At 38.8% G+C, this 12,303-nt stretch overlaps 1 protein-coding gene across 1 annotated transcript in view; it reads left to right on the top strand.

Annotated features, from left to right (window-relative positions):
• Window positions 1-12,303, top strand: part of SMS (spermine synthase) — a 51,232-nt gene that overhangs the window by 30,677 nt on the left and 8,252 nt on the right. The window contains exons 5-9 of the mRNA XM_065644913.1: window positions 375-550; window positions 2,842-2,996; window positions 3,879-3,968; window positions 4,998-5,112; window positions 5,646-5,725. Of these exons, the coding sequence (XP_065500985.1) occupies window positions 375-550; window positions 2,842-2,996; window positions 3,879-3,968; window positions 4,998-5,112; window positions 5,646-5,725 (616 nt within the window). The remainder of the gene's footprint in view (window positions 1-374; window positions 551-2,841; window positions 2,997-3,878; window positions 3,969-4,997; window positions 5,113-5,645; window positions 5,726-12,303) is intronic.

Here is a 12,303-nt window from a genome sequence, read left to right on the forward strand (position 1 = left end):
GGTGTTGTCATTGTGTTTTGTCTGCATTCTGCTTTTGTATTGTGTCCAGTTCTAGTCATCAGCTGATTCTTCTGCAGAACCTGGTGTATTACATAAATTCCCTGCCTCAGGACACAGAGATTCACATGCGTGTTGTGGAAGCTGTACATAAAGAAGAACCATTTATATTTAATCTGTGCCTTAGCAAGTTACGTATACTTAAGATATAGCTGATATGTTTCTTAAATCTGAGTGTTAAATCCTGCAAGTTTTGTTAGATTCCTCTTGTAAATATTATTTATTTACTATGGTGAATCCACAGGGTGTTTAGAAGGATTTTTAAAAAAATAAACGTTCTAAAGTATTTTGTAATCATTTTTTTTATTTCCTTCTAGATTGCCAGCCATTTTGAGAGGAGGTGTCATTGATAGATACTGGCCCACTGCTGATGGGCGCCTGGTGGAGTATGACATAGATGAAGTTGTTTATGATGAAGATTCACCTTTTCAGAATATTAAAATTCTGCATTCAAAACAGTTTGGGAATATTCTTATCCTCAGTGGGGATGTTAGTAAGTATGATCTCATTTAGGGATCTATTGCATGAAATTGTAGGAAGTGTTTTCTATCTTGCTATGGCACAGTTTTAATAGATTACTAAGGGTCATGGTTCTGATAAAGGAAGCTGCATATATGCATGTACACATTATATCTGTTCCTGTATATAAGGTATTTTAATCAGAAAGGCTGACCAATGTAAAATCTAGAGTACAAAAAAAGATTTATTCTGTTTTCCAAAGTTGTCATCTCCACTGTAGAAAGTGGCACAGGAGAATAAAAAAGTGTTCTCTAGCAGAGCTTACTCTACTCCTTTCTTTCATATGAGCTTTTATGTATTTTTTGCAATTCCAACTTCTTGAGTGCTTTTCTTCAACAGTAAAACAAGTTACTTTGTCAGTCTTCAAAACACAGTGGAATTCTAAAGAAATATATGAAGAAGTAGGAGCTGGTGTGTGTGGGGGGTGATAATCCTGCTGCTCCCATGTGTCTAAGGGAATTACCTGCTTAGTGAGATGCAGTACAGCTGTGTCTTAACCCATTTAACTGCTTTGTTAGTGAATGTCTATTGACTCTGTCTTCTTCAAAATGCTCAGTTGAACTCTTAAGTTAATCAGAAGAGTGACCAAATCTTTATGGGAGGACCTGCTCGAGTGGATCCAGAGGAGGGCTGTGAAGATGGTCAGAGGGCTGGAGCACCTCTCATGTGAAGACAGGCTGAGAAAGTTGGGGTTGTTCAGCCTGGAGAACAGAAGGCTCCAGGGACACCTTATAGCAGCCTTCTAGTACCTAAAGGGGCCTACAAGAAAGCTGGAGAGAGACTTTTTACAAGGGTGTGTAGTGATAGACAAAGGGTAATGGCTTTAAACTGAAAGAAGGTAGATTGAAATTAGATATAAGAGAGACATTATTCACCATGAGGCTGGTGAGGCACTGGAACTGGCTGCCCAGAGAAGCTGTGGATGCCTGGAATGTTCAAGGCCAGGTTGGATGGGGCTTTGAGCAACCTGGTCTAGGAGAAGTTGGCCCTGCTCACTGCAGGGGGGTTGGACTAGACAACCTTTAAAGGTCCCTTCTAACTCAAATCATTCTGTGGTTTATATGTGGTACTCTGTGCCTGCTGATCTTTGTATTTTTGAAAGTGGATTTGGGATAAAAGGAGTTACTATGCTTTCTTTTAAGCTGGATAAGAATGTTGTGTGCTAGAAAATGTAGGCATCAAGGAGTATACTTTGTAAAATCCTCAGTACTTATGTTGAAAAGTACTGACTGAGGTACATGAGGTGTGTTGCAGTCTAGGGGTAGAGTACTTAATTCCAGTTTAATGGCAGAGTGAAAAAGAAATTTGGCTATAGGTTTTCTAAATCACCAGAATTACCCATAACTATTCAATTAGCCTTCTTGCAACTGTCAGGGGAACTTCTACGCAGATGGCAGCTGAAAAGTGTTTTTTTTATTGAATTCATTAGCAAGGTATTTTCTAATTCAGTTAGACTTTATTTGAAATCACCACCTTACATATTCTGTACTTGTGGCCAGAAATTTGCATCAGTTTCATGGAGATGAGGTTTTATTTGGATGTTGTCCCAATGTGCCTCATAGAAAGGGTTTTAAAATGCTGCATTGTCATTTTGTTCTTGTGCACATATAAGCTAAGTGCTGATCACCAGGCAGAATGATGGGATATGCCATGATGTGCTGCTGTGCAAAGCTTTGCTCTTGCAGCTCAGATCTGTTATTAGAGCTTAGGAATGTTATTGCTGCTTTGAAGCTAATGGTGAATAAGGCAGCAGCAGCAGTTGTGCTTCATGGCCCTTCTGCAGTCAGGTGTTAACAGTCATACTTGTGCTTCTGTGCAGGGCATCCACTGAGGCAGACCTAGGTTGTTCTCTTTAGTTGGAGTTCAGAGTGTGCTCTCAAAAAATCTCCTGATTCATGTCTTGCAGCACTAGTCTGAGGTGATAGCCCATTGAAGTATCAAGCGTGGACCTCAGTCTTAAGTACTGACTGTTTTGCTCTACAGCTTTGCTTCTCTTGGCATGTAGTACTTCCTAATGCTGTGGTAGCCATTGCTGGGTTTGCATTGAGAACCAGAGAAATCCTGTGTGGGATTCTGAGGAGGATCTCCTTAGCTTGGGTAAATCAGCAGACCTGGACTGTCTCTGAGACCTAGGTTGTTTCTGTAGATGCCCTTGCTTTGGTCTGTATTTTATCACCTTCGATTTAATACCAAATTAATACCAGTTAATGAGGAGAATTAAGGTTGTGATGTTTCTGTCCAACTCTTTCTCTTCCTTCCATTCAGATCTGGCAGAGAGTGACCTGGCATATACTCAAGCCATAATGGGCAGTGGAAAGGAAGACTACGCTGGGAAAGAAGTGCTAATCCTAGGAGGTGGTGACGGAGGTATACTATATGAGATAGTCAAACTGAAGCCAAAGATGGTTACTATGGTAGAGATATCCTTTGACAAATGACTGATCATTTCAACATTTTTCAGCCTGTGGTTTCTGCTGATGTCTTAGCATTGAGCATCATTAACTATCAGGTTCTGATTTGTGTGAGGAGATGGGATCTAAAATGAAATTTCTTTTTCTCGATTTAGAGAGACCCAGTGAGTACATATTTGTGTATTGTTATGTAGCACATGCTTTCAAGTTCCTGATCCATACCGTAACTCCTGAGTAGCAATTTCTATAGAACTGGAAAGGAACACTTCTGTCATCAGACTGAGAACTTCTCTGATAACAGAAGACAGGTCAGGTCTGGTTTAGGCTGAATGCTGACTTCTTGCATTCTTCTGTTTTTTCTAAAGAAACCTATTTGATTTTAAAAAAATCCCTAGAAGCAAAAGTTTAATCAATAGGAATGTCAGGACTTAATAAAGTGCTGGTGGCAGAATGACCAACTCTTGTCCTGTCTTAAAAATACTGATATAAATCAAGTTTTGAGCATTCTGTAGTTCAAATAGTTTGTCATGTAAACCACTGTTAGTCATATGAAAAGCTGATCCTCCTAGGTTTTGGGAACCCCTTGCTAGAAACTAAAAAATTGTTTTTAGAAAATGTAGGTTAAAGTCTAAACCTAGTTTAGCTTTATGGAGTTTTTAGTACACCACCCTACTGTTCACATTTCAAGCTTTCACAGTAATGGCAACAAAAATTAGCACTTCCTAAACCTGGAGGCAAATACATAAGGTCGTCTATTCCAATATGTATACCAAGATGCATATCTTGCCATTCCTTTGTGCATGTCACCTTCTTGAGAATTTCTTTCTGAAGAAACAGCAACTATCACTTGTAGTATTTGTGGAACGTAGAATGCCTTAACCAGCTTCAAACATTGACCAAATGGTGATCGACGGGTGTAAAAAATACATGCGTAAAACATGTGGAGATGTCTTAGACAATCTGAAAGGAGAGTGCTATCAGGTAACTCTTTTGTTTTTCTTTCATTAGAAGTGATATTTCAAATACAGTTATACCTATCCTGGAAGACTGTTATGGGAAAGTTTTGGGGAAAAGTCTTCTGATTTTTCTTAATTTTGGGAAAGATTTTTTTCCTGTTTTGTGGCACTTCCAAATTTTAGTGGCTGCCATGAGATTTGTGTTGGAAGTATACATCAGTGTCACAATATTGTTAACTCTCCGTCTTCAAACTCTTAAATATATTTATGTATAGCTTTTAAGGAATGTGAAATAGAGAATGTTTATTGCCATGACTTAAGATTAAAGAGGAAATACTAGTAAGGGTGCAGTATTAAACATCGTTCCTTAAATTGATGAAAAGATAGAAGAAATGTTTAAGTTGGTTGTCCTGTACTGTTGAGAATATCTGAATTTGTAATACACATTTTAAAATTATTGATTTCCAGACAAAATCTCTTGCTGTTACACTGCTAGTGTATTAAAAATTTTTTAAAAAATCATGCATTCCTGCAGTTAAGGTTTTATGTGCTGCATTTGACAGATCTAACAAACTAGCCCAGGTGTAATCTGACATCTTCACTGGAAATCTTCTCTTTTCAGTACTACTCCTTAAAGCTCTCACAGATACTAGCTTACATGTGTGAGCTAAAAAAAGCATGCAAAGAAATTAACAGAGGAGTCACATGCTACTTTAATAGAGTCAGTGGCCCTTTGTACAAATACCTTATTTTGTTCCTGTATTGTGGGGCTGCTAACTGTTGTTCCTGTTTGGTAGGTAGAACAGTGGTCACCCAGCAATCAGTGACAGAGCTAGGAAATGCAGTCCTGTACTGCCAGTGTTGTCATTGTCGTAATTTCAACAACTGTTCCTCCCTTTTACATCAGTAAGAAGTTGAAAATGGACCCTAAAATGCATATTTGATTTTGTACTTTCCCCCTCCTCTTAGTTCCTGTGAATCTGCATTTGTTCCTCTTAACCTGATCAGTTTAAGGGTGTTTTGAGGACCAGCTACAGTTATTTCATTCTTATAGGTTCTAATTGAAGACTGTATTCCTGTACTGAAGAGGTATGCCAAAGAAGGAAGAATGTTTGATTATGTAATTAATGATCTGACTGCAGTTCCAATCTCCACATCTCCAGAAGAAGGTTAATCTCCTAATTCATTTTCCTAAAATTCTGAGGATTTTTCACATTTCTGCCCCTTCACTGCAGCAAAAATACTTTGATTCTTGCCTTTTTAATGGCAAATCTGAGAGGCAAAGAATGGCAGTAACACATCTGTTCTTTTTGAATTTTTCTTGAATGTTTGAAAAAATTATCAAGTGCCTGGTACTTTGAAAAGCTGTGCTCTTATTCCAGGATAATATAAACTCATGTAATTATCGAAAGTATTTGGAGAGTTCACACTCCAGTAAATTTTTTCCCTGCTCTATAATTTCTTGTAAACGTTTGGAAAAATACTATGAAGAAAAACAGAGATACTTCTACCATTCATTGACATTGTATATGGATTGTGTGGGTTTTTTACTGTTTGGTTTTTTTTGTTGGTTTGTTTGCTTTTTTTAAAAAGTACAGGATAGCTACTTTTTAAACAGCAGATATGTTGCAAGTCTTGAATATCTAATAATGAACAACCCAGTAATGTGGTGGTTGGTTTTTGAATCGTACTCTATATGCAGATTCCACATGGGAGTTTCTGCGGTTGATTCTTGACCTCTCAATGAAAGTCCTGAAACAAGATGGAAAATACTTCACACAGGTATGATATCTGGATGTAAAAAAGCATAGCTGTTTATGTATTGCAATCTGCATTTTTCAGGTAAAACAATAACTCCCCACAAAAAAACCAAACAAAACCAAACAACCACTAACAAAACCACCACACCCCCAAACAATTAACTAAAAATCTACTAACAAGCTGGTTTTCTCTTTCCAACGACTTTTTCAACAATTTGGGCTTTGGTAACTGACTTGTCTTTTTTTCATTATTTCAGCTGAATTTGTAGTGCTTGTCTTTGAATTTAAAAGCATAATTTCAAGAATCAGCTAGGCATAACACAGAATATTTTAGCTGTAAGCAATTTTTGGAAAAGCAGAACAGATGCACTTTATCTTAAAAGCCATGTATCTATTTAATGTCTCCAGTTGTAGAGTGTAAGACATGAAAATTTGTCATCCATAAAGATGTAGGAATTTGACATAGGTGCAATAGGATGAGAAAATTAGTCATTTGGGAGTAAATACTCTCTTTGCTTTGTATCCACTCCTAATTCAAGTCACTGGTTTGGCTTCTGCAAAATGGATTTTGAACACTTGAGTATGTTTGTTACAGTGCTTGGCATTTTGAAGTATTTTATATAGTCACAAGTTTTGTCCTTACATGTGAAATTTTTAATGTAACTCATTTAAATAACTTCAGATTTGTATGCTTGCTACAGTATAGCCCCCTTATGGATAATATAACTGTAGTATAACATCCCTCTGAAGATACTTCCTGTATGTAATCCTGAATTCAGATTGCCACAAAGCTGTGTGCGATTGTACAAAACTGTGACAAGACCCAGCAGACGATTGAGTGAAGTATAGGTCTGACGTTTGGATTTTTGGCATGCCCGTACCTTAACTAGTCTTCTGATGTGCGAAGCATCTATGTACAGCATTTTGAAATCATCTTGTTAAGCTTTGAAATAACCTAGCTATAAACTATGCATTTGAACTCTATTCTACCAGCATAGAGTTTGAGCTGTGTAAAGAAACTGGTTTACTGTAAAATTGGAGAGTTTTATAAAGAAATGCAAAACTCATAGAATGAGGTTTTTGGCAACTTTCGTGTACTACTTTTTTTTTTTAAATGCTGTGGTTGTATGGGCAAGATAAATTATCTTGTGGCTGAAATGTAAGGTATGACTTAATATGGTTGTATCACACTGTAAATCTTAATGGCTTTTCTATTTTGTGAATACTGGAAATATTTACAACAGACTTTGGTATTGAAAGGACACCATGTCTTTTGGACAGAGCAAGCATCTGTGGTGCAGTTGTCATACTGTACACAGTGAGACTAGCTGACTTGATTAGAATGTGTGTAAATATGTCTGTGAGCAGGTATCTGTCAGACTTTGCTGAAGGACTCCAGCAAGAAACTTGTGCTGAAAGTTGGAGTGGTGGTTCAGCTGCAGCCAAGGTACAGGGAGGTTGTTTTATGTCAACTGGGATCAATAGAGGCTGAGACTGGTGCAGCCCAGCTGCCTGGCCTGATGGGAGGGGACAACTCAGCTCTCCAGCATCTGGGAGTTCTGGTTGTCAACAAGTTGACCATGAATCAGCAATGTGCCCTTGTGGCTGAGAAGGCCGATGGTATCCTGGAGTGCATAAAGAAAAATGTGACCAGCAGGTCTAGGAAGGTTCTCCTCCCCTTCTACTCTGCCCTGGTGAGGCTGCATCTGGGGTACTGCATCCAGTTCTGTGCTCCCCAGTTTAAGGACAAGGATGTCAGTTTCACAGTTCCAGAGCAATGGGGTGGGACATGGCAGGATGGGAAAGAAATAATATAAAAATTGAAGTGACTTGAATTTGGACTTGTGGCTGACTGGTAGCCAGTGAAAGGGCTGGAGTGTAGAAGCAGTGTTAGCTGTTAGTTAAATGCCAGGTTTTTTTAGCTCTGTGTATTAACATTAGAAATCTAAGTGACTTTTGTTCCATCCGTCTACTTCCAGGGTGCTTATTTTAGGTAGAAGGCTGTGCTTTAACTTGCTCAAGGAAAGTTTTACTTGTGCTTTTAAAATCCAGGACTTTGTGTGCTTCCCCACCCCCAGGCTTTATTGAAGTGTGTTTTTTAACATAAAACATGTTAAATATAATCAAGAAAAGCAACCAGGGGAACACTCACCTGTTTGTTAGAGCCTGAACTCTGCTATCATAAGGAAATGTCTCATAGAAAAGATACTGCAAAAGGTCCACTGTCCTGTTGGCTACTGGCCAGTAGCCATGGTTGCTTCTTCTGCATTGGCATTATGTTGTACTAATGTTCAGAACTTCTGCCCTTTGTGGTTTGTAGCCTGTCCTCTGATAGTTCTGCTTGCAGGGGTTACCTTGTGTGTCTTGTTAGAACGTCATTTATTTTGATGTTCAAAAAATGCTTTACTGAGAAGTAGAACTTTGCTCACAAGATGCCAGCCTTTCACGTGCTGTATTGCTGTCTGACTCTGTAAATGCCACTGCTGGAAAAACATAAATGGAAATGCTCATCATGTCTTCATTGAGCTCTGCACAAGTTTTGGAAACTCTTCTCTTCAGCACATGAATTGATTTTTTTTTTTTTTTTTGCTGTTGTTGTGGGGTTTTTTTTGAGGTGTTTTAAAGTAGGCAGCATACTATACCTTTCTGTTATTACTAGGAGCAAACAGCTACAAGTATTGTTCAGGACAGCTGTCAGCAGGCAGGGTCTAGAGCTGTTTAACTGCAGCATTCCAGCATCCAGAAGTGTTGGCTGGAAAATGGTCTCTAAAATAGTTAAGTATGTTCAGGAAATAAAAGCAGCTGGTAGTAAGCTGGTAACAGGGAAGCAATGCAAATAAGAAAGGCGGGCCATGCAGCAATAAAAAAACAACTTGTGCACCTGGGCTGCAGCATAACCTGTTGTGCTCCCATTCAGGATACTTTCCTGTAGAGTTCTGTTTACTGTTTGCAGCCTAATTGAAAATTGAGATTTTTTTTTTTTGTTATGGCACTCTGATATAGCTCTCAACTTTCAGAATTTTTTCCAATATCTTAGCCGTTAATGTTTAATAATTTTATGGGCATTAACTAGAAAAAAACACCTGGTATCCTACTAGTTACATTGTGGTAGTTTTGATTAATTGACTTAAAATGTGAGTTTATTGAAGCTTCAGTGCACAGAAATATCTAGTTTCTACATAACTGCATTGTGCAGATGGCATGATGCTTTCTCTTTTCATCTGCAGGAGATGACAAAATGAATGGTGCCATTGCTGTAACTGACTGTGAGTCTTGTCTGGTGCTGCACAGTTGACGGGTTTTCTAAAGATTATTGGCAGGCCAATTTGATTTTGATTAGATCTTTTGTGCCTTAATGCAGATAGTGTATTTTTAGGATGGTGTGTGTGTTATCCTCAGAAGAAAAATTTTGAGAACTTGCCGATGTTCATAACTTCCTTTGATTCATATCCTTTTAAGAACAGGTCATGCACCCTGACCCAAATGCTGAGAAGTGTTCCTGGAGCAACAATTTGCAGTTATCTGTTCAATGTTTATATGCATTTCCTTAATTTTTTTCCAAAAATGAAAGTCTTCCTGGGAATCTTAATAATAGCAATTAATTCTGATATAAGTAGAACTGCACTAATGTCAAACTGAGAAAGTTCCACTGACTGATCTGTTAACAGGCTATTATGAAATCACATTTTCTTGTGAGATGATTTGTTTGCAGCTTACCTCATCAACATAAATCAGACATAGTCTTCCCCCCCACCCTGAGACTCATGCTTTTAGTATGTACTATAGGAGTCTCAGATCATAAATTGCTTTGAGTTTTGGTAATGATAATAATTCTTACTGAAGTGTGACAGATTGTGCATGGCTTTCTCTCCCAGACCTGTGTGTCTGGCTTTACTTGAGAACTTGCCAGAAACAGCCAGGCAGTGAGAAATTCTGATGCAAAGCCAGCTAAAAATCCTGAGGGGCATTCTTGTAATTTCAGGAGTATGTCAGATCTGAGCTTTGAAAGCAACAGTTATGACATTACAAGTAGTTATGCAGTATGGAGAAGATGAAGTGTTTTTTCTTTTTTTAAAAACAAAACAAAAAAACCCCCACAAACCAAAACCAAACAAAAAACCAAACCAAAACAAAATTAAAAAAAACCCCAGACCCAAGAAACTTTGGCAAAAATCAGACTCTAAAGGAGAAATGAGATTTTAAAATGGAGGTGTGGTGGGTTTTGGTGGGTGTTTTGGCTAAATGTTTCTGAGCAAGTCTTGATTAGTGTTTTCACAGGTTTGGTAATCAGCTATGGAATACAGGAGTATATTATGCACACTGATGAAAAAAGTAGCTTCTATCTATTTCTTTAGATATAATTTATCTATGTATGCTTATGACTTGAGATTATCAAAAGAATGTTTTTCGTTTTGGTGGGGTTTTTTTTTGGCATGCTACTACAACATACGTGGTTGTTCCCTGGTGATTCCATGGTGATCCTGTCTCCAAGTACTAATGCAGAATATCCTTTTACCACTAGGTGGAGACTGATAACTAAAATTGCCTCAGCTGTTTAACATTTGGAGAGAGATTCTGCCTGTGAAAGGTTTTTCAGGCTGCTTGTATTGCTAGGGCATGCAAGAACATGTGTGGCCAGTTATAGGATGGAAGGACTTTTTTCTTGTTTCAGCTCTGGAAAGATAGAAAGGACAGCTTATGCATCTCATTCACTGCTGCTCTAAGTTTGTGCTTAAGTGTATCAGAGGAAAAACACCTCCAAACTTGCTCTGTGTCCACAAATAGTAATCACAATGAGGACAAACTTATTTCTATGAGTGGCAGCCTTGCTTTTCATGTTCTTGCTTTTTTAGCTACATCATCCATATTGAGAGTCTTGTAGCCTACATAGGACCAGGACAGAGAGAGGTGAGCTTTAGAGCAGAACTTGCAGCCCTGTATGTGTGCTTAAGACTTGAGACTTGTTTGCAAAAACTTGTTGAATGTAATCCTGCTACTCTGATACTTAAGGGTCATATAGCTCACTGTATTTCTGTTCTTCCTTCTCCCTTGAAGCTGGTGCTTTGAATTTTTTAGTGATGTCTGGGTCTGTGAGGTGCTCAGTGTTGCCCTCTCCAGGGGGAGCCAGTTACAGGTGCAGGTTCCCAACCCTCATGGGGGACAGCGGTGGGAGCGGTGGGACAAGCGGGTGGCTTGGTGTATCTTGAGGTCCAGCTTCATCTCTAATGGACCTTTCCAGTGACTTGTTTCTGAACACATTAAGTGATTTTGTACTATTGGACCTTCCACAAGGCAGTGGGGTTTTTGATTGCCCAGGTGATTTTTTTAAAAAACTTTTTAAATTTTTTTTTTTCCAAATTCAGTGGAGTATTTGTACTTGTAGATACTAGTGTGATATGTTTGTGGGGGTTTTGTGAACAATCACTATCCTGCACCTTCCACATAGCACGTGAGAATTGTCCCAGCAGCTGCAAAAGTCTACTCTGTAAGATGCAGAGACTGATTGTAAGGTTATCTCTGTATGAATGGATTATGGGTAGCTATGAAAATGCCTTTTTCTGTGCTAAGTTTTTGTTCTGCTGGTCTAATCCTTTGAGGTTGAACAGGCTATCATTTTCAGCCTGTTTATGAAGTGGAACCTTTAAAAATACCTCTGAACAGGAACTTGCTCCTTCCTAGTCTGGGTCATCCAACCCAGACAGGATAGAAACAGTCTTGTACTGCTCATGGGTTTGGCTTCCAGTAAACAGCTTTAACCACCAGTGCAGGGGATCAGATGTCTCCCACGTACACGCAGCCCTTCACCAAGCTGTTGCTTCCTGGCTGCTCTCTAATACAGCGTGGCCCTGCCCTCTAAATGTCCAGACCACTGTGATGTTGCTCCATAGTTAACACTCCTTTTTTTGGCTGCTGTGTGGGCTTTCTAATTAGTACTTCCAAAGCAGGAGCAGGGTTCTCCTTTGCTGCATCGTGAAAAGAGAAGGCTGGAAGAATGGATGTGTGTCTGTGTGTGAGTCTCTGTGATTTCTTGCCATTTTGGGAGTCTTTAAGGGACAGACACTTCATTTCCTTGTGTTATTGAGAGTTCAATTTTAAATTAATTGATTGTTTGGCCAGTGGAGATAACAGAGACAAACCTGACTGAAGGTATCTCCTTAAAAGCCATTCCTATCACCCAAAACTCAAACCTAGCTTTGATACTAGGTGTTTCATGCTCTATACATCTCTGTGCTTCTTAGTCACTCTAAAGTGAGGAAGGGAAAAAACCAACCTGGTCATGTTCAACTCCAGCACTCATTACAAAACAAAAATAGAAAGCCATGCTAAATTAAAAATTAAGCTCTCTAGTATACTGTCACAGACAAGGATGCCCAGTAGCAATGACCTGTAGGGTAGGATGTAAGAACAATATGTAAGAAATGGGCAGGTATGGAAAGGGACCCTTCCATTTGCTTTCGAGTCAGTAGATTAATTTCTAAGGTTGGAGAAAGCATGGTGGTCTAAATTCAGCCTATAACCAGTTGGTGAGCACATCCCCCTTAGAGGTTGGTAAAGTTAACTAGAACTTACAGGTTTAAACAATTTGTTTTCCCTACTTAT

Source organism: Caloenas nicobarica, chromosome 1 (genome assembly GCF_036013445.1).
Source record: "Caloenas nicobarica isolate bCalNic1 chromosome 1, bCalNic1.hap1, whole genome shotgun sequence".
Taxonomy (NCBI): domain Eukaryota; kingdom Metazoa; phylum Chordata; class Aves; order Columbiformes; family Columbidae; genus Caloenas; species Caloenas nicobarica.